Source organism: Rhinopithecus roxellana, chromosome 6 (assembly GCF_007565055.1).
Source record: "Rhinopithecus roxellana isolate Shanxi Qingling chromosome 6, ASM756505v1, whole genome shotgun sequence".
Lineage (NCBI taxonomy): Eukaryota > Metazoa > Chordata > Mammalia > Primates > Cercopithecidae > Rhinopithecus > Rhinopithecus roxellana.
The window spans coordinates 50,422,774-50,443,259 of NC_044554.1; the positions used below are offsets into that span (position 1 = coordinate 50,422,774).

Below are 20,486 nucleotides of genomic sequence, written 5' to 3' on the forward strand. Positions count from 1 at the left end.
TGTTTGAATTGAGGAGCGAACACAGTAATAGGTCTGTCACTAAACCCAAATAAGTCTGTTGGATGTTACTAGTCCATAATTAGAATGATCTACTGGTAATATTAAAAAGACATGTCTATTTTACATGAAAGTAATTTTCCCTGCGTATTACATATTTTGGGAAAGGACACTGTTGTATTTGTGCTTATGTGTCCAAGAATGACCAAGGGGTTGGTGGATCAGCTTCAGTAAAGGTCGGTGGTGAATCAGACTCAGTAACAGCCAATGACCATACTGGGAAGTGACTCAGAGACACCAGAAATAGTTCACAGGACTTGATACGCAAGCAGGAACTGCAAAGACCATGGTATCTTCAATGACTAATTCAATAATATCTCTAATTACTGGAATAGCAAAAATGTTTAAAGAATTACTAATTCAACATGGTAAACTGAGTACCTTCCCATACAAAACAATAAAAAATAACAATAAAAAATGCTGAAAACAAGAAAAGATATTTTTCAAAAACAGAAATGTTAAGGGCTTCTGGAGGTTTAAAAGCTGCTGGGAACTATGTTCATGTGTAAATCAAAATAGAAAACAGAAGAAAGGCATCAGAGTTGAGCAACACTCTTCCTAAAAAGAACAAGCTTGGAATTAGTAATGGTCTATGGGATTATGGCTAGAACAATTTTAAGAAATAGATATTGCAATATAGAGTATATCAGTTGACACCTGCACAGCAATGCTGTATAACAAGCCTCATTCAAATCTCACTGGTTAAAGTAATAATCATTTATTATTGCTCATGAGTACATGTATTAAATAGACAGTTCTGCAAATCTTGAAATAGTCATAATATTCCTTTGTTGGATATGTAGTTTACAAATGTTTTATCCATTGCTGTGGCTTCATTTTCATCTTCTTAACAAGGTCTTTTACACATTAAGTTAAAACCCGAGCGTTCCCTTATCCTACTGGCAGGGCATGTGACAGGGGTATGGCTCACTTCACTGGTGCCCAGGTGCTCAAATCGTTAGGGGGAGCATGCAGACGGGCAGGTGCAGAGGCCATGGGGAGTGCTTTTGGGCTCCCACCCCATGGCACCGTCTAGGACTTACAGTGCACTCTTTCAGCTATGCCGTCTGCAGTCAGCTTGTGTTAGTCAACTCAATAGACCCTCTGCTTATTGCAAGGACAGGGGGCCAATGTGACAGCCTGAGCTCTTGCCCAGTGTATTGGAAGGATCAGATCATATGTGGGTTGAAAGGTTGAGTGCAAGGTTTTATTGAGTGGTGGAAGTGGCTCTCAGTGAGATAGACGGGGAGCCGGAAGTCGGGGTATGGAGTGGAAAGGTGGTTTTCCCCTGCAGTTGGCTGCCCAGTGGCAGGACTCTTCTCCGACTACCCCTGGCTAAACTCCCCTTTGGCATTCGTGTCCTTCCACCATCGCTGATCTGCCAGTGTCTGCTGGTGTATTCTTCTGCTCCTCTCGACGTCCAGCCTCTTGTGTCTGTGTCCCTGAAGGTCTCAGGTTTATATGGGCACAGGATGGGGGACATGGTGGGCCAAAAAGTAACTTTTTGAGTGCAAAAACAGAAACCCCTGTCCTCATTTAGGTCAGTGGGCACAGGCCCTAGGATGGAGCCCTCACCAGGGACTGCGCCCTTCTCTCCCGAGCACTTCCATACCCCACTCTTGTATCAAAATGCTTTTAATTTGAATGAGGGAAATCTCTCTTGGAAGATTTCAAGTGGTGGGGAATATGGACTTAAATAGAAGCAAAACATAGCTTAACCATATTTGAGCTTCTGAACTTCCTCACCTTCAAAAGTATGTAAAAAATAATTTAATTTCTATAATCTGCATGGTTGTTTTGTTCCTAAAATGTGTATCTATTTTACCCCACTGTGAAAATAGAGTAAATGGAACCATTTCCTGCTTCATAGAGAAAGAAAGCATTCAATTGTGTCTTGAGTGATTAGAAGTATTGAACAGTATGAAGAAGGTAGCAGAAATTACAAGAGCAAATGTATGAACAGGCATTAAATTGTGTAAGACTGTTTTGTAAGGGTGTGAAGTACACTTGATAAAGTAACATTTATCTTACTCAGTAGTCAAAAATAAGATAAGATATGGTCAAAATGTTTAAAAATTCAAATGCCTTCCCGAAGTGAAATTTTTATATAGTGAACAATGGAGACTCATTGAATGTATAAAAATTGAAAAGTGGTTTTAGGAAAATGATTGCATCACTGGTAGAATGATTCAGGCTTCTTGCAGGCCTAACTGGGATACTTGGGAGAAGGATGTTCCAAGCGAAGGGAATAGCTTGAGCAAAGGTTCTAAGGCAGAAGTGTGCCTTGTGTATTTGAGGAATGGCCAGAAGGCCAATGTGTTGTGAAAAAATAAGCAAAGGAAAGAGGAACAGAGAGGAGGCAAGAAATTTAACAGGGAGGGGAATCACCTAGGACCTTGTAGGCCTATATAGGCTGTAGGCTTTTCTCTGAGTGAAATAGGAAGCTACTGTATGGTTTAGCGGAAGAGTGACAGCATCTAACCTAAAGGATCACTCTGACTTCTGTGTTGAGAGTAGACCCTGGGTTGGTGGCTAGAATGAGGGAGGCCAAGGTTAGAAGTAGAGGAACCTAAGAGGAGATTATGACAACTATAGAAGATAAATCGAATGAGTCCCCACAGGGATTTTTAGTGCCCCTCCCAACTCTGCCATTCATGGGAACCTACAGGGAGTTGGATCTAATTGGGGTTGATATTACAGTCTTAAATCTCAAAACATAATTAAAAGAATGTAAGAATTAAAGCATAAGAGTTTAAAAGTTGTGGGCTCTCAGGGGGCTGCTGCTGGGCCGCTGGGTCTCTCTTTATGGACTTGGTCTCCTGAGGCCTGGAACAGGAGGAACTCCAGTCCGTTCCAGCCTCCATGGCAGCCCACAGTTAGGTGCACCAGGGTTTGTTGATGTCATCTTGTGCTGTTCCACCCTTGGCGCCAGCAGAGCTGCTGCCCCACTATCCCAGAAAAGCCTGAGCCTGTAGTTTAGGTAGGATGCCACATCTGCGTCCACAAGACCTGTTATCCATGTGCAAAAAGATGTTGGGAAAGGCCATTTTGCCAGTAGGGGTTAGGGGAGGGACAGATAATCTATTTTTAATAAATAACATCCTAGAAAGACAAAATAAATTTAAAAAATAATAAAAGTTTTGGGCTCCATGAACTGGAGAGGTCAGAGAAATAGAAGAATTGTAGGAGTTACTGAGATAAACAGAAGGGAGGTAGTGGTAGAACGATAGGACAATTTAAATAGAAATATTGAAAGATCTTTGTTGTTCCTTAAATGGTCTATAATCACGGAAGTAAGTCTGAAAAGGACTGGAGGGGAAAAAGACTCACAGTATAGGAGGCTGAGAAACTTAGAAGCCTTGCGAGTGAATAAATTGTCTATGTGATGAATAGTATTAAGAAAGATGACTAGATTAGTAGCAGGCAGAAGGACTGAATAAGAAAATTTCTGAAGGTAATAAGGTAAGTACAACAAGAAGGGGTAATATTATAAAGCAACATGGATAAAGCAGCAGGGCTTTAAAGTAGGAGGGAGAAAATGATCTGGAAGCAACAGGGAGGAATTCTGCACTATTTCTGTCTTGAAAGTCAGGACTCCTATACGTCCAAAAAAAAAAAAAAATAGAAGAATGACAAAGTGGAATTTGGCTTATGGCAGAACTCCAACAAACCTCAATTGCCTTGGGCACTCAAAATACAGGGATCTTCTGCCTCAGTGGTCAATGATATCATGATAGGGATTTAGAAGGAATCAGTATATAAATATGAATATCAGAGAAATTATAACCACTCAGAATGGATTGCAGGTATTATATAGAAACTTCTCATATACATAAGAAGAAAAATGTAAATTTGTGTGTTAAGGATATACAATCAGCGAGGAAAGAGGGCAACAGAAGACTGGACATGTCTGTCTGCTTTGAGATACCCCAGTGTGGGTCCTTACCAAGAGGCCTCATCAGTGCTCTGTGAGTGTGCACAGCGTTTAGCCAGCACCTGACTCTTCTTATGCAGAATAGAGATAACTGGATCCTTAGATTCCAGGCCAGGTAGCTTACATTTAGTAAACTAACCTGCTTGTTCTAGCCACATTTGAGACACTCTTTAGGAGTAATGAAAAATCCCTTAATAAACATAAAGTTGAAACTGGCATTAATAAGGAATGTCCACACTCGTAGCAAAGAACTTTCTTTTACAATCTAGAAAACTTGTGAAGGAAATTTCTGTTTGCAACTTAGAGATAGGAGAGAATGAAGGGGAAAGCGTAGTTCAGAAAACGTAGCCTTTCTTGGGATCTCCCACCATTCTCATGGGATGGCAAATGCAGGAGGATGGGGAAATCTCCAGTGTGGGTAGCCAAGGTTAATCTTACTCCTGTGTGTTTTTAGCAGAGAGAATATCTGAGGAATCCTCAAAACCCATCTCATAATCTTCAAACCAACCTAAGGTTTCCTATGTTGATACCTTCTCATTTACTCTCTTTGTCAGACCCTCAAACCACTTTTTTCTCAGGAGAGGGAAGAACAGAAAAGACTTTGCCCAGGACTGCTGGGAGGTAGAAGGAGAAGGGGAAACACCAGGGTTTCTGCACAGGAAAGGGATGATTCTGCAGCGCTGTGGCTAAACTGCTGGCACAGAAGTACACAGCCGAGTCCCTGGGTTCTGAGGGCTGGATCCTCAGAGTGGAGAATGATGCATCAGGCATCTTAGCTGAGAATCGATCCTTGGGCATCCCTGAATCATCTATCGGAGACTTGTTGTTAAAGTAAATCAGAACTCCAGTCCCCGCATCATGGTCTGTCTGTACCAGAAAAGGGAGCTGTGGCCTGAAATTGGTTCGCATCTCAGAGTCACTTCTTTTCCCATCTCTGTCACCTCATGCCGGGGTGACTGGATAACTCCAGCATCTGTGTGCTCTATGAAAGAAGGCAGAATTGGGGGACAGAATAAAGAAAATATCAGGCATCATCCATGCAGGAGCCCAGTGTGACGATGGTTAATATTCTGAAGACTCACTTGCTACCAGGATACAAAGGGACACACAGCAGAGAGTCCAGGAGCCCATGGCAGAGTGAGAGCAGATGTGGAACATTCCAGGCCCTCTGTGAGCATGAGCAAAGAAATGAATTTTGTGACACTTTATCCCCACAGGATGCATCTGTCAGTGACATCACTGAATGGGCCACCACCCCCAACTTCTTTAAGAGGAGGCTGCATCTCTGGGAGATGAATCAGGCAGGACTGAACTCAACTATAATGGATCTGAGATACAGATGCACACATGCAGGGGCTCCCTGGGTATTTATTTTGATATTAACAATTCATAGCACCTTCTCCATAACATGCCTTACATAGGAGCCTGCCAACTTTATCCACGTGCACCTCAGACTCCAAGTATTTAAAGATGAACTCATTGTCTTATTGCAAGCCAGCTTCTCTGCAAACTCTCTCATTCCTCTCACTGGTGGCTTGGTGCTTCTACTCCTTTATGCATACTTCAGTTATCCATCAACAAGTTAGGAGTTAGGCATCTGAGAAGACGCATGTCAACTGCATTGTTAGGGATACAGGAGCTGAGCTGATGCCCTGAGTACTGATTATATTTGAAGCTCTTCCCTGCAGTGAAAAACCTGGGTTTATTTATCCTTGAACCGTATTGAATTCCCAAGGCCCATGGAATAGAACCTCTCTCACATTCTCTATTCCCACAATAAAACAGAGGATAAGATTGTCTTATTCTTGAAGACTTGCAGCTAAAATGTTCTATTGAATTAAATCTTATTACTACCCCTAGAAAAGTTCAATGTTTTTCATCATTAACACCTGGCCTTTTCCCCATAACCTCACTTCTGCAAACCTACTTCCTCTCAGAGATTATGGAAAGCTGAGAGAAAGATTTCTTTTTTGAGTTGGTCAATTAAGTTACTTGCCATAAAAGGGCATATTTTGACTCTTGGCACAGAGGTATGCTTCTGAGTTCACTGCATTCAAAAGTACTTGCCAATGTTAAAGGGCATTAGTTTGCAGACTAGCTTGTGTTACCTGAGGGGCCTATTTCCCTGTGGGCTCTCCTTTTGCAGGGTCTGTTGTACCCAGGATATAAAACTGTGGTCATAATTCTGTCTTCAAAAATTTAATTGCTTACCAGTCTCTGTAACCACGTACCAAGTGTGGCAGGCAGCATGACAACCTCTCAAAGATGTCCATGTCTAATTCCCAGAAACTGGGAATGTGTTAAATTATGTGGCAAGAGGAGAAAGGAATGTTCCAAATGGAATGAAGGTTGCTAATCAGCTGGCCTTAATACAGGGAGCGTGGCCTGGATTTTCCAGGTGGGCCCAATGTAATCACAAGGGTCCTAAAATGTGGAAGTGGGAGAATGAAGAGTGAGCCTCAGAGTGATGCAGAGTCCCTGTTGGCTTTGAAGATTGAATGGGGCCATGAGCCAAGGAACGCTGGTGGCCTCTAGAAGCTGAATAGAAGAGAAAGATAGTTCTGCCCGAGAGCCTCGGGAAGGAATGTAGCCCTGCCAATATCTGGATTTTAGCCCAGTTTTGGACTTCTGACCTGCAGAACTGTAAGATAATAAGTTTTTGTCATTGTAAGCCATGAAGTTATTGGTAATTTGTGTCAATAGAAATTGAATACCTTCTAGTAGCCATGAGACTGATGGGTGAGAGGCAGAAGCCAGATACAAAATACAGGTAGAGACAGATGCATGATCACATGAAAAGAATTTAAAATCAGGCCAAGGGAAGCCTATTCAAAAACATCTTCTTATGTCTGCCTAGGCCTCATCTTCTTCCAGGAGACACACTGGATTATGCCTCATATGTGGATATGCTGGTGGCATCACTGTGATTGTCAACTCCCTAGGGAGAGAGTCCCTCTGCTGTGGTCCTGGATAGCACCTCCATTTCTTGCTATTCTACTCTCTACAGAGCAGGTAGGGTTGGCCTTGGCTGATTTGGGGCCAGGCTTTCCAAGGCTCCTTTGACTCAAGAACTTCTTCTCTGGTTTTCTCAGCTCAGAACATGGGCCCTGCACCACCCCAGCTCCTTGTGCCCCCACATCTTAAGTGAGCTCAGAGGTATATGCACTGCAAAGCACACCTGTCACTCAGCCCCACTCAAAGCTCAATTTAAAGCAAAACCCACCTCTACAATGGAGGAAGAAGGGTCGGTTACTAATTCCTTTATTCCCAGCCATCATTCAAGACATCTGCAAACCAACTCCCTGAATTTAGGTCCAACCTCAGAGTAATCCTTAACCATCTTTTTCCAGGGAGCAATCTCTGCTCCTCCCTGTAGACTCTGGATGACAGCGAAGCCACAGTGCCTTCTAGTGGCCAGTAGGCTGGAGCAGCACAAATGTGCTGTCTTTTGCCAAGACACAGGGACTTGGGCTTTGTTTCACTGAGTACAGGGCATATAGAATATTATGATTAGTTAGTGTTAGAAGGCCAGTGAATACTATTAGTGCTATGGGATAGGACAGAGACACCCGAGACATTGACAATGCTGTCAGAAAGGTGGAAACATAATGCCAGGTTTAATACTGATAAGCAGCAGGTCTCAATGTGAAACTTGATGGGCTGGCTAACATGATGCTGAATCAGTAATTTAAACATTCTCTGTCCCCTCCAAACTACAGGCTAGCCCTGCATGGAAGAGAAAGTTCACTACTGATCTTAGCACACGTTGAAAACGCACCAAAGAATCTACGTTTTCTCTAGGGAACCAGGAGAAAATGGGAAATAAGGAGAGACTAAAATGAAGAGAACAAATACTATAACTGATTTCCCTTCCATAGAGAAGATTTGGCAAGGAATGGGAAGTTTAAAAGAGGATTATTATTTTCGGGGTGCCCCACAAAATGGGGTATGTGGGACAAACTTGTCCCAGGAGACTGGCTTTAAATGGGGTAAAACAATAGTAACATATCAGTTACTCCCTCCAATTTTGACCACTGCCCCTCGGGAATACTCATAAAACAGCACAAATGTTCCCTCAGAGTGCAGTAATTAAATTAATTTGAAGCCCAATCTGTACTATCTAACCTAATCTCAGCATTCTCTTGATTGTGTTTCTCATCTTGCCATATGGTCCAATGGAACGCAGAGGTTATGTGATAGAAATAAATAACAGTATAAGAATACTCTAGTAATAACATGCCCCAAACAAAGATATGTCTCAACTGGATTATGAATGGCCTTTAAGTTTTTTTAAAAAAAGTATTTCATGGCCGGGCGCGGTGGCTCAAGCCTGTAATCCCAGCACTTTGGGAGGCCGAGACGGGTGGATCACGAGGTCAGGAGATCGAGGCCATCCTGGCTAATAACGGTGAAACCCCGTCTCTACTAAAAAAATACAAAAAAAAAACTAGCTGGGCGCGGTGGTGGGCGCCTGTAGTCCCAGCTACTCCGGAGGCTGAGGCAGGAGAATGGCGGGAACCCGGGAGGCGGAGCTTGCAGTGAGCTGAGATCCGGCCACTGCACTCCAGCCTGGGCGACAGAGCGAGACTCCGTCTCAAAAAAAAAAAAAAAAGTATTTCATATCAGAGTTTAATATCTTTATACCATTTAAGTTAAATATCAGACACATCACAAAGAATCTAACATTAAAATTCAGGGAAAATTAGAATTCCAAGTAAAGTTATTTTCACCTTAATCCCAATAATTAAGGATAATGGCACTCACTCTTTCTGTTGTTATCTACATAGTTGGAAAAAATATCAAAAACATTAAAAATTTCGGTTAATTAAAGTCCTAAAAAAATTAAGGAATAACTTGGCTGGAATGTTGGTGAGGGCAAGAGCCCTGGGAAGTGAGCACAGCAGTCTGTTTGTCCTAGAGGGCATTTGCAGATCCTGACTCAGCACTCAGGAAGCTGACTCACAGGCCAGGGGGGTAAAGGCAAAGACCAGAAGAAAGCAAATGTGTCATTGCCAAATTCCAATAGTAATAATAAGCCAGAGACAAATCTGTTCTCCAGATGCTCCAGGACACCTCAAGCCTTAAACTGATTCAGGGAGCCTGATCGTTTATACCTACATGCACTTTCAGAAGCACAGAAAAATGATCGCTGCAGAAAAATATGCTCCATCCTAAACCAAAAATTATTTCTACAGCTATAGCATTTGGCACAATGTCAAACATCATCAGATTGGTAAGGAGAAATACAAACGCCATGAAAACTCAAGCACCATAACTGAGAAGCAGCACTAAAAGAAAATCACAAAAATATCCTGTGAAGATCTCAGAGGTGTAAATGATCAGACAGACTCTAAACAACTGTGTGTCCTATGTTCAAATAATAGAAAGTGATCTCAGAAAATATGAGGGAGTTATTAACTATAAATAGCATAGCAGATTGGAAAAAGAAAAAAATAGAAATTTTGACAAGGAGATGGTGAGTGAGTGGTCATTTTAATCCATCACATCGGTGAGGTTTTATTAGAGGAATAAAGGAAAGGGAGATGTGCAATGAGCAAATGGACATAAAGCCTGACTTGCCATCAGGAATTAGATTGGATAACGAGGGGAGGGAAGTCAGGAGGGGCTAATGGACAGTGACAATGCTTTCAGACAATTTCCAGTATGCTGTTTTTTAGTAATTCTAACCAATACTTCAGAAAGATTTTTAGTATTATCTTAGTTTAGGCAGAAGAAGAGTAGTGAGTATGGAGCTAGACACACAGAGTATATTATTAGAGAGGGCAATTGATTGCTTCAGAAGTTCTTACAAGGAATATTTTAATCCACAAAGGAACTTTTAATATATAAGGCAGACAAGTGGAAATGTCCTCTGAACTGACTGGTCCAGGTCTAGATATACTCTTGAGCTGGGTTGATTACATAGAAGAGTTAGAAAGTTCAGGAGAAGCAGAATTCATCTGGAGCTAAGATTTGGGACTGGTTGCCGGGGTATCCATTTGTGTGCATTTCTTTGAACTGGCAAAAGGGCTGAATAACATAGCTGAAATGATAATCACTATCATTAACAACATCATTATTAACATACTTTAACAAAAACAGAAGGGAAAAGATTTCCAAATGCATACTATGTGTTGAGACTTTGCTAGACAGCCAGGGTGTCACCAAGGATAACAAGTCATTCACATGCTGACAACTACAGAGGGGGAGCCTGCTGTTTGCTGCTTGGTATAATCACTATCTGTATTATTAAGTTTATTGTACATGTTTCATGATCTCATACTTTTATGGGAGAGAAACTATCACTACCCCTGAGGACTCAATCTCTGATAAGTCACTTTAGGTTTCTTCAGCTGTCCCCAAGAAGTGTTCCAAATCCCTGAGAAACATTTTCAAACAACAATTATAGTGCTCATGTTTTAAGAAATAGTTCATTTCCTCCCACTGTATGAATCCTAGCTATATCTGAAAACCCACTTCTTCCCTGGGAGGATGAGGAATAAGGAAAGGCTGCTGTGAGCTGATAGAGAGGAGAGAGCCCTGCAGTTTTGTGCACAGGAGGGAAGTGTCTCTGCAATGCTGTGGCTAAGCTGCTGGCACAGAGATACACGGCCGAGTCCCCAAGCTCTGCAGGCTGGATCCTGAGAGTAGAGTCTACTCCTTTGAGCCTCTCTGCAGAAAATCGATCCTTAGGCAACTGTGAATCATCTATTGCTTCCTTATTTTCATATCGAATCAGAAGCTCTGGGCCCTGTCCCAAGTTCTGCCGGTACCAGTAAAGGGTATTGTGGCCAGAAATAGGATTGCACCAAAAAGCCACAGGCTGTTTTTTCTCTGTAATCTTATATCTTGGAGACTGGGTCACTCCAGCTTCTGTGAGTTCTGTGGGGGGAAAAGAATTTGAAAACAGAAGGAAATGACTAGAATAATCTCTGGGAGATTATATGAGGATCATGGTGTTCCTAGGACTCACCTGCCCCCAGGAGACAGAGGGCCACCCAGCAGAGGAGCCTGGTGCCCATGGCAGGGTCAGGGCAGGATGGGAGCTTTGCCAGATCAGGGTCACTGTGAGCAGGAGCAGAGGAGGTGGGACGTCGGTGTCCTTACACGGAAGTTCCTACAGTGACATCATTGTCTCTACAAATGCCTAAGTTCTTAGAAAACAATTGTTGTAAACTAAAACACAGCTAACAGTTTGTTTAACGTATTCATAGACTGGAATTTCATCCAAGCATCCTCACTCACATATTCAGGGCTTGGGGGATTAGATCTCTCACTCCATCTCTAGGCCTATCCTGTGCTAGATGTTTCTACTTGGAAGTCTCAAAGGCAACTCAAAATATATATATCAATTAGTGACCTCTTGATTTTAGCATTTTGCTAAGCATTTTCCTTCTCTTTTGGTATTTCTTTTCTACCAGGTCCTCCATGCTCCCAGTCCTCTAGGGTAATTGACACAGCTTTATCCTAGAACTGCATTGAACCAGCCGACACACTCTAACCTAAAGGGGTAAAATAATTCCCTAAGCACAAAGTTGGGGGGTTTCATTTTATCTGAAGGCCAATGACCAGCTCCCTTTTTGCTGTTATCAATCTTCATTATGCGTTATGTATCAAGCCTTCACTACGATTCTGCCTGTAGTTCTTGGTCACCGATGTATTGAAAGTAGGTTCTGATATCTTAACCAAAATGGGCGAAGAACACTCTAACTCCTGAAAATATCAGGGTGAATATCTAACAATAAATGCAAAATTGAACAGAACTTCTGGGATCTTAAACACTTACACCTCTATCATATTTTACGATTGAATTGCAGTGTTAGCATCCAGCAGTTTTTAAAAAAATTATGCAACATTAGTTATGACACACTTCTCATTGTCTGAGTGGTAGAGTGGGAAGGCTTGAGGGATTGGAGAAGTCCTGAGAATCAATATGAATGAACTAACCAATGATATGTATGTTCAGAGAAAGGGAATAGTACAACTCAGCCTAGAGAAATCCAAGTTCCTAAAACCTAGGGGACACATGTCAAGGTTATCAGGTGAAGACCTGTGAGTGTAGAATTATCAGAACCATCTCTTTTCCATATAAATTGTTTATCATTGTGGTAGAAAAGCTGCTAGTTGGAGCCCACCTTATGTTGACACCAATTAATAATTTCATGATGGAAAGTGTCTTCATATCACAGTGTCACTCTCTTCCATCCTTGTGACCAGGGCTTAAGGTCCCTGGATGACTACAGCATTGAGAGAGTGGAGGCTGGGTGGCTGGAGACAGGACCTATCAGGTTGCATGTGAAATAATTGAAATGGGGGCATCCCATTTCTAGGAAAGAGATTCCCCAGGTATTCTCAGGCCTCCCCTGCTACCTGAGCACCAAAACAAATGAACAAAAAAACACCCATGATTGTGTCAGGGCCTAAAGGGCCATCTCATTGCTCATGGAAGGAAATGCCAGAGTTCTAGAAAGTCTGGCTCTTGTTAAGAATATTTGCGGTGTTGGCCAGGCGCCGTGGCTCATGCCTGTAATCCCAGCACTTTGGGAGGCTGAGGTGGGTGGATCACGAGGTCAGGAGATCAAGACCATCCTGGCTAACATGGTGAAACCCTGTCCCTACTAAAAATACAAACAAACAAACAAACAAAAATTAGCCGGGTGTGGTGGTGGGCGCCTGTAGTCCCAGCTACTCAGGAGGCTGAGGCAGGAGACTGGTGTGAAACTGGGAGACAGAGCTTACAGTGAGCTGAGATCATGCCACTGCACTCCAGCCGAGATCACGCCAATGCACTCCAGCCTGGGTGAGAGAGAAAAACATTTAAAAAAAAAAAAAAAAAAATTTGCGGTGGTGTTACTGGAAATATCTACAATTGTCCACTCCCATCTTCTACATTCCCCCTACATCCTCCTGTCGATCATCCAGTACACACTAGAATAGGTTGGGTGTAGGGCAGGGCACATTGCTAAGGTTTCTCTGATCTTCTCCCAAGGAGGCATATTTCTCTCTGCATTGTTCTGTGAGCATTCAGGTTGGTTCCTGGCTCTCCTCCATCTACCCCTCAAGTGGGCTCAGAAGATTCTCCACTCAATGGTTTGCTACAGTTCAGATTTCACTGTTGAGCAGAACCCACTAGCATCAGTGGAGAAAGATGACCTCTCAAAACACCTGCAAACTAGATACTGAATGCTAGGATGAAGCCAGACTTTTCCTTTAAACTCAACTTCTCAGGCAGCGCTTAACCTTGTATCAAAAACATTTGGACCCCATCAAACCTCAGTGCCTCCTGATGAGCCACTGGGCTTAGGCCCTCCACACATGGCTCAGGGAGGGTGACAGGGACTTCTAAACAACGGAAACTAGATCAGGGCTACTATCTGACAGTGTTTGTGGGGGACTGAAGGGAATTCCTTCCAGCTCCATCTGATCCTTCTATCCTGCTAGAGAGCCCTCCCCACAGACAGTGTTTCGGTCCTTCTAGAGCTCCCTCCCTGTTATACAAACACGTATTATCCAACCACAACTTAGGACAAGCACTACCACTCCTCTGCTTACGTTCAGGCATTTCCCCAACATCTGTGAGTTCTTGACCAACCTGTATAGAGAACTCAGAATCTCCTGTTTCAGTTAAAACAGTCCTATGTATTACTAAACAGTTTCTTGACATGCATTGTTAGCTAAGTTTTGTGCTCATCTCAAAGATGTCAAGCTATTTTGTCCTCAGACTATAAATTCTCTTATCTTTTGGGGGGACTTTAAAAAATCATAGCCTGTCCCTGTAGAAAAAGTACACTATAGGGTTAAAAGAAACCTTATCTTGTGTGTTCGTTTTGTGGTAATTATAGAATATTTCAAAGATATTGAAAATGAATATAAAAAATACCCACCACAAAACTGAAATCATGCCAACATTTCAAGATCTTAAGATTTGTTTCTTCTAATTTTATTTAAAAAACTGACACCTTTGAAAGAGCTGAATCATACAACAAACAGAATATTAAAATGTATTTGGACACCGGCCGGGCGCGGTGGCTCAAGCCTGTAATCCCAGCACTTTGGGAGGCCGAGACGGGTGGATCACGAGGTCAGGAGATCGAGACCATCCTGGCTAACACGGTGAAACCCCGTCTCTACTAAAAAACTACAAAAAATCTAGCCGGGCGAGGTGGCGGGCGCCTGTAGTCCCAGCTACTCGGGAGGCTGAGGCAGGAGAATGGCGGGAACCCGGGAGGCGGAGCTTGCAGTGAGCTGAGATGGGGCCACTGCACTCCAGCCCGGGCGACAGAGCGAGACTCCGTTTCAAAAATAAATAAATAAATAAATAAAATGTATTTCAATCATTAACATCTTTTGACATTTGCTTTATCTCTTTTTGTGTATTTTACCCTCAGTATCTGAAGTAAAACACTTTATTCTTATTGATTCAGTATGTCTCTCCTAAAAAGAGGCCATTATCTTAGAAAACCACAAATGCCTTTATTACACTCAAAAACTTTATTTCAAAAACAGTATTTTCTCATATATACTTCACATTCCCCTTTCTCCAGTTGTACCAATGTGTCCTTTGGTTTTATTTTTTTTTCTACAGGGCATTATCAAAGATTATGCATTTCTTTTGGTTGTCAGGTCTTTTTAGCTATTTTTTAAACTAGGTATCTATTTGGCGCACTTGTATTTTCCGATTTTCGTGGTCTTGATTTTTGTAAAAGTCCGTGTCAGCTGACTGGTAAAATGACCCCCAATCAGAATTTCCACGTTATCAGAGGTTAAATATTTTGCCAAACACCATGCCATAGTTGATGTGTGTTTTCCATTGCATCTGATCAATTACAAGAACATATAATACTATCTTTACACATTTTTGGTGATACCGAATTTAACATCATAGACATCAGAGCCCTCCATTGTGAAGATATCATTTATCTTTTATAGTTAATAAGCAATTAGTGGAGTGACACTTTGACACAATACAGATATCTTGATCTCCAATAACCTTTCAGATGTTGGTTTTGACATCACCTGATGGTCTCTGTCTATAACTGCATTAATGGTTACATTGATTTTCTAATTAAATGTACTAACTAGCATTATTTTGTAATGAAGACATTCTTACCTACATCTTTTTATTGTCATTATAGCCTTATAGATTTTTAAAATTTGTTATAATTTAGTGTCCTCACTATTATTCTCTAATGTTTAGATACTCGTGTTTGGCTAGTGGGAGCCCTGTGAAACTGCTGCTGTGGATTTTTTGTATGTTTTCTGGGTCATGAAACTTCCTTGATTTCTGCCTAAAAGATGTTTTTGACTTTCCCTGCTCTGGATCTAGAAGAAGTCATTTCTGCTTTGTTTCTTTTAGAAACATGTAGAAATTAAATACCATGCAATAATTCTGCCCATTACTACTGGGAACACAGCTACAAATAAATAAAGCAATTGTCCGTCGACTTTATATTGCTTCTTACGTATTGTATGGTTAGAGTTAGGAAATACATAATTTTTAAATAAGTTCATATTGATACCTCCAATTCAAATAAACACCACAGGTTTCTTCCTTGTCTTTCCCTATTTCTCATTTGTATCTCTCTTCCCTTTGTAAGAACTCTGTTTCCCAGCCATGTCAATGAATTTACTTATTCTCTGTTGTACAGTATATTAAAACTGTTTCAGAAATATGCACTAAAAACACTAACAGCAACAAATCTCCCAAGTGAAGTTCAACCCCAACCTCATTTAGCCTTATAATCGTAAAACTATTAAAATCTAAAGACAAAATGAAACTAAAAACAACCAGAAAAGAAAAGCCATTACCTCCTAATAAGATATACAAATGATCAATAATATATGAAAAGATGCTTAGTGTCTACTGTTTGGGTCTTCTATCTAAGTTCAGTTTATTACATGCAACATGTTGGAAAAGCTCTTTGACATTGGCCTTGGCAATTATTTCTTTGATATCCTACAAAAAGTTCAGGCTACAAAAGCAAAAATAAATGGGACTAAAACAAACTGAAAAACTTCTGCACAGCAAATACAACAATCAACAAAATGAAAAGGCAACCTGTGGATTTGAAAAAATATTTGCAAACCATATGTCAGATAAGAGATTAATATACCAAACTTATAAAGACCCCATACAACTCTCTGGCAAGAGAACATATAACCCTATTTAAACCGAGCAAAGGACCTAAACAGACATTTCTACCAAGAAGACATAAAAATGGCCAAGATGCTCAATATCACTAAATGTTAGAAAAGTGCTAATCAAAACTGCTATGAGCACCTCACACCCATTAGGATAGCTATTATTAAAATGATAAGTTGCAAGAGTGTGGAGAAAAAGGAACTTTTATAAACTGTTGGTGGAAAAGTAGATTGATGCAATCATTAAGAAAATTAGTGTAGATGTTCCTAAAGAAATTAAAAATAGAATTATATGACCCAGCAATCTCTTTTCTTGGTATATACCCAAAGAAAATGAAACCCCATCTCTTGGAGATATCTGCACTCCCATGTTCATTGCAGCGTTATTTACAAAGCCAAGATATGGAAACAACCTAAGTGTGTACTGATGGACAAAGGATGAAGAAACTGTGGTATACATATACAGTGGAGTACTATTTGGTCTAAAAGAATAATGAGATCTTGCCATTTGCCTCAACAAACATAGATGAATCTGGAGGACATTAGGCTAAGTGAAATAAGCCAGACACAGAGAAATAGTATATATTATTTATATGTGACATTTACAAACACTCAAATATACAGAGAGAATGAAATAGTGGTTACTGAGAGGATGGCAGGGGGAGGGAATAGGAAATGGGAATATTTAGGCCAAATGCTATAAGATAGCAGATAGGCAGGATGAAGAATTTTAAAGATCTAATGTACCACATGAAAACTATAGTTAATAATCATATATTCAGAATTTTTTTCTAAATAAGTAAATTATATCTGCTATTACCACAGGGAGTGAATAGTAACTATGTGAGATGATGGCTATATGAATTTGTTTCACTATAGTAACCATTTTCCTATAAGTATGTATCTCATAATATCATGTTATATACCTGAAGTATACATAATAAAATTTTAACATTTAAAGTAAAAGTTCAAAAAAAGATGCTTAACATCATTAGTCATTAGGAACATGTAAATCAAAATCGCAGTGAGGTATCACTTTGCATTTACCGGGATGGCTAAAATAATTTTTAAAAAGCAGAACAAAACAGAAATTAAGTGTTGGCAAGGCTGTGAAGAAACTGGAAGGCTTTTACATTGTTGTGGGAGTACAAAATGCTGAGGCTGCTGCAAAACACTGTTGGGCAGTTGCTCAAAATGTCAAATATAGAATTCCCATGTGACTCAGCAATTCCGCCCCTAGGTATACACCCAGAATAATTGAAAGCAGGAAATCAGACAGATACTTGTGGGCCAGTGTTTACTGCAAGATTATTTATAATAGTCAAAAGGTGGAAACAACCCACATGTCCATCAACTGATGATAAAATAAACAAAATGTGGTCTATACACACAATGAAGTATTATTCGGCTATGTAAAGGAGTAAAATTCTGACACATGCTACAATATGGATGAATCTTGAAAGCATTAGGCTAAGTGAAAAGACAGACACAAAGGGAAATATATTTTATGATTTCCCATAAATTAGCTATTTAGAGTTGGTAAATTCATATAAACAAAGGGTAGATTAGGGGTTACCAGAGGCTGAGAAGCAGGGGAGATGTGGAATTATTGCTTAATGGGTGTGGTTTCTCTTTGAGATCATGAAAAACATTTGGAAACAGCAGTGATAGTTCTACAACATTGTGAATGTACGTAATTCCACTTAATTGTACGTTTTAAAATTGTTAAAGTAAAAAATTATAGTTTTATGCACATATAAAACATTTTAAAATTAACATTTAAAAACTGGTAATATATATTTTGTATATATATAAAACTAGTCATGTATATACTATATATAATACATATATGATATAATGTATATTATATATAATACATATATGATATAATATATCTACTATATGTAATGTATATACTATATATTATACATATATGGTTGTACATATATTTATAACCACAGTTTTTAAATGTTAATTTTTAAATGTTGATTAAAACCTTCAAAATGGCTAAAATAAATATTGACAACTCAATTCTCCATGAGGGACCCTAAAGACAATGAAAGGAACTCAAGTAATTTAAACATACAGTCATCTCTTAGTATCCTGAGGGCATTGGTTCCAGGAAGCCCTGCTGATACCCTAATCCGAGGGTGCCCGCCTTCCTCACAGTCAGCCTTTCGTATCCTTGGGTTCCACATCAGCTAATACAGAGGGTCAAGTACATTACTAATTTATTTCAAAATGTTGCTTGTCAGAATATATCTCAGAAAGGGTTTTCTGATATAGTTATTGTATTAGTCTGTTTTCACACTGCTATGAAGAAATACCAAGGACTGGGTAATTTAATTTATAAAGGAAAGAGATCTATTTGACTCACAGTTCACGTGGCTGAGAAGGCCTCAAGAAACTTAAAATCATGGCAGAAGGAGAAGGAAAGCAAGGCACGTCTCACATGGCAGCAGGACAGAGAAAAAGAAAAGAGAACTGTCATTTATAAACCATCAGGCCCTGTGAGAATTCACTCACTATTACGAGAACAGCATGGGGGAAACTGCCCCCATGATCCAATCACATGCCACCAGGTCCCTCCCTTGACACAAGGAGATTACAATTTGAGATGAGGGTGGTGACACAGAACCAAACCATATCAGTTATAATTTTCTTCTGTAGTATAATACAGTTCCACTAGTCCATATCTTTTCTCATAGTTGGGACTATAATTTCTTTGAAAACTTTCCAGTCTGGTAAGTTTGCATTCATAATTTACTGTTTCAGATTGGAATACTCTGATTCTAAGTGAGGTTAAGAACCTATTTTTTTTTTTTTTTTTTTAAGATGGAGTCTTGCTCTGTCACCCTGTCTGGAGTGCAGGGGGTGATCTTGGCTCACCGCAACCTCCGCCTCCTAGGTTCAAGCAATTCTTGTGCCTCAGCCCCCCAAGTAGCTGCTGGGACCACAGGCACATCCCACCATGCCTGACTAATTTTTTGTATTTTTTATAGAGACGAGGTCTCGCCATGTTGGCCAGGCTTGTCTCGAACCCCTGACCTCAAGTGATCTGTCCACCTCGGCCTCCCAAAGTGCTGGGATTACAGGAATGAACCACTGCACCTGGCCCAATAACCTATTTTTATGTTAGTAGTAATTTATGTTTACTTTTCTGTGAAATGCCTATTTAGACTAAGTATTGCCATTTTATTGGGTTGTCTTTTTCTTAGTAAGTTATGAGAATGCTTTACTCATTTTAGATACTAACTCTATTAGATAAGAAAAGCTATGCTACAGAAAACAAAATTAAAATAAATCTTAAAATTTCATTGGCTTAGTTCTATGAAGTCTTACTTCCCATGTCCACAAAGCCCAGCAGGGCATAAGTGGCTTTCTTCCATGGCTCTTCACCAAATTATGACCCAGTGAGCCAGGCTGCTTCCATATTATCGTTAGTCAATCTGTATTGCGTAGCTCCCAAGTTTATTAAGGCATGGCAAAAGAGTTGAAGGGTATCTGTATAGAAAACAGTCAACAGCAGGCTTGAGACTGCGGTGCTTAGAAAGTTCTGCTTGCAAGACTGGCATTTGGCTGACATCTGGGAAGCTGTCTGGTGAGCAGTGCCCTGCACTGACATGAAGTTTCTCCTAACTGAGAGGAGTAGCTCATTGTGCCTAGACTGATATCGCAAACAGTATTGTGCTGAACACAAGATTTCCTTCTGGGCTATGGATTTTGGGTTCATACTAGGCAGTGAGTGCCTCCATGACCAACCTCCACTAAAGCCTCTGGGGTGTTGAGTTTCTGATGAGCTCCACAGGCAGAAACATTGCACACGTGTTAATGCATTTTTGTTGCTGGGAGAAGTGAGATCTGTGTGACCCCTCCCGGGAGGAAGAGAGTATAAGGAAGCCAATGCGTGAACTCCTCTAGATTCCTTCTGTGTGTTTTCTTCATGTGATCCACTGCTGAATATTTACTATGATGCTGTAATAAATCTCAACTGTAAGTGCAACTGTATGCTATATCCAATGAGTCTTTGCAGCTAATTTCTGTGTCTACTTGAGGACTCCCTTCACAGTGCCACAAGTTATTTCTTTTTTCTCTTCTTTTCTTTCTTTTTTTTTTTTTTTGAGACAGAATCTCACACTGTCACCAGGCTGGAGTGCAGTGGCACGATCTTGGCTCACTGCAATCTCCACCTCCAGGGTTCAAGTGATTCTCCTGCCTCAGCCTCCTGAGTAACTGGGACTACAGGCGCCCGCCACCACATCCAGCTAATTTTTGTATTTTTAGTAGAGATGGGATTTCACCATGTTGGCCAGGATGTTCTCGATCTCCTGACCTTGTGATCCACCCATCTCGG

General features: G+C 40.6%; 1 long non-coding RNA gene and 2 gene segments (V, D, J or C); 1 reads left to right on the forward strand and 2 right to left on the reverse strand.

Moving 5' to 3' along the window:
- Positions 1 to 20,486, reverse strand: part of LOC104674945 — a 381,543-nt gene that overhangs the window by 293,853 nt on the left and 67,204 nt on the right.
- Positions 1 to 20,486, reverse strand: part of LOC104674944 — a 340,994-nt gene that overhangs the window by 284,662 nt on the left and 35,846 nt on the right. Inside the window, 2 exon segments of the C gene segment in view lie at positions 10,581 to 10,873; positions 10,965 to 11,053. Of these exon segments, the coding sequence occupies positions 10,581 to 10,873; positions 10,965 to 11,013 (342 nt within the window).
- The window catches only part of LOC115898225, a 55,401-nt gene that overhangs the window by 13,651 nt on the left and 21,264 nt on the right, over positions 1 to 20,486 (forward strand). Inside the window, exons 3-4 of one of the 2 annotated variants that reach the window (XR_004057915.1) lie at positions 6,849 to 7,003; positions 7,711 to 8,241. The exons of the other annotated variant lie outside the window; for it this stretch is intronic. This is a non-coding gene — a long non-coding RNA (uncharacterized LOC115898225). Of the gene's footprint in view, positions 1 to 6,848; positions 7,004 to 7,710; positions 8,242 to 20,486 lie in introns of those variants that run through there. 2 annotated transcript variants of the gene reach the window in all.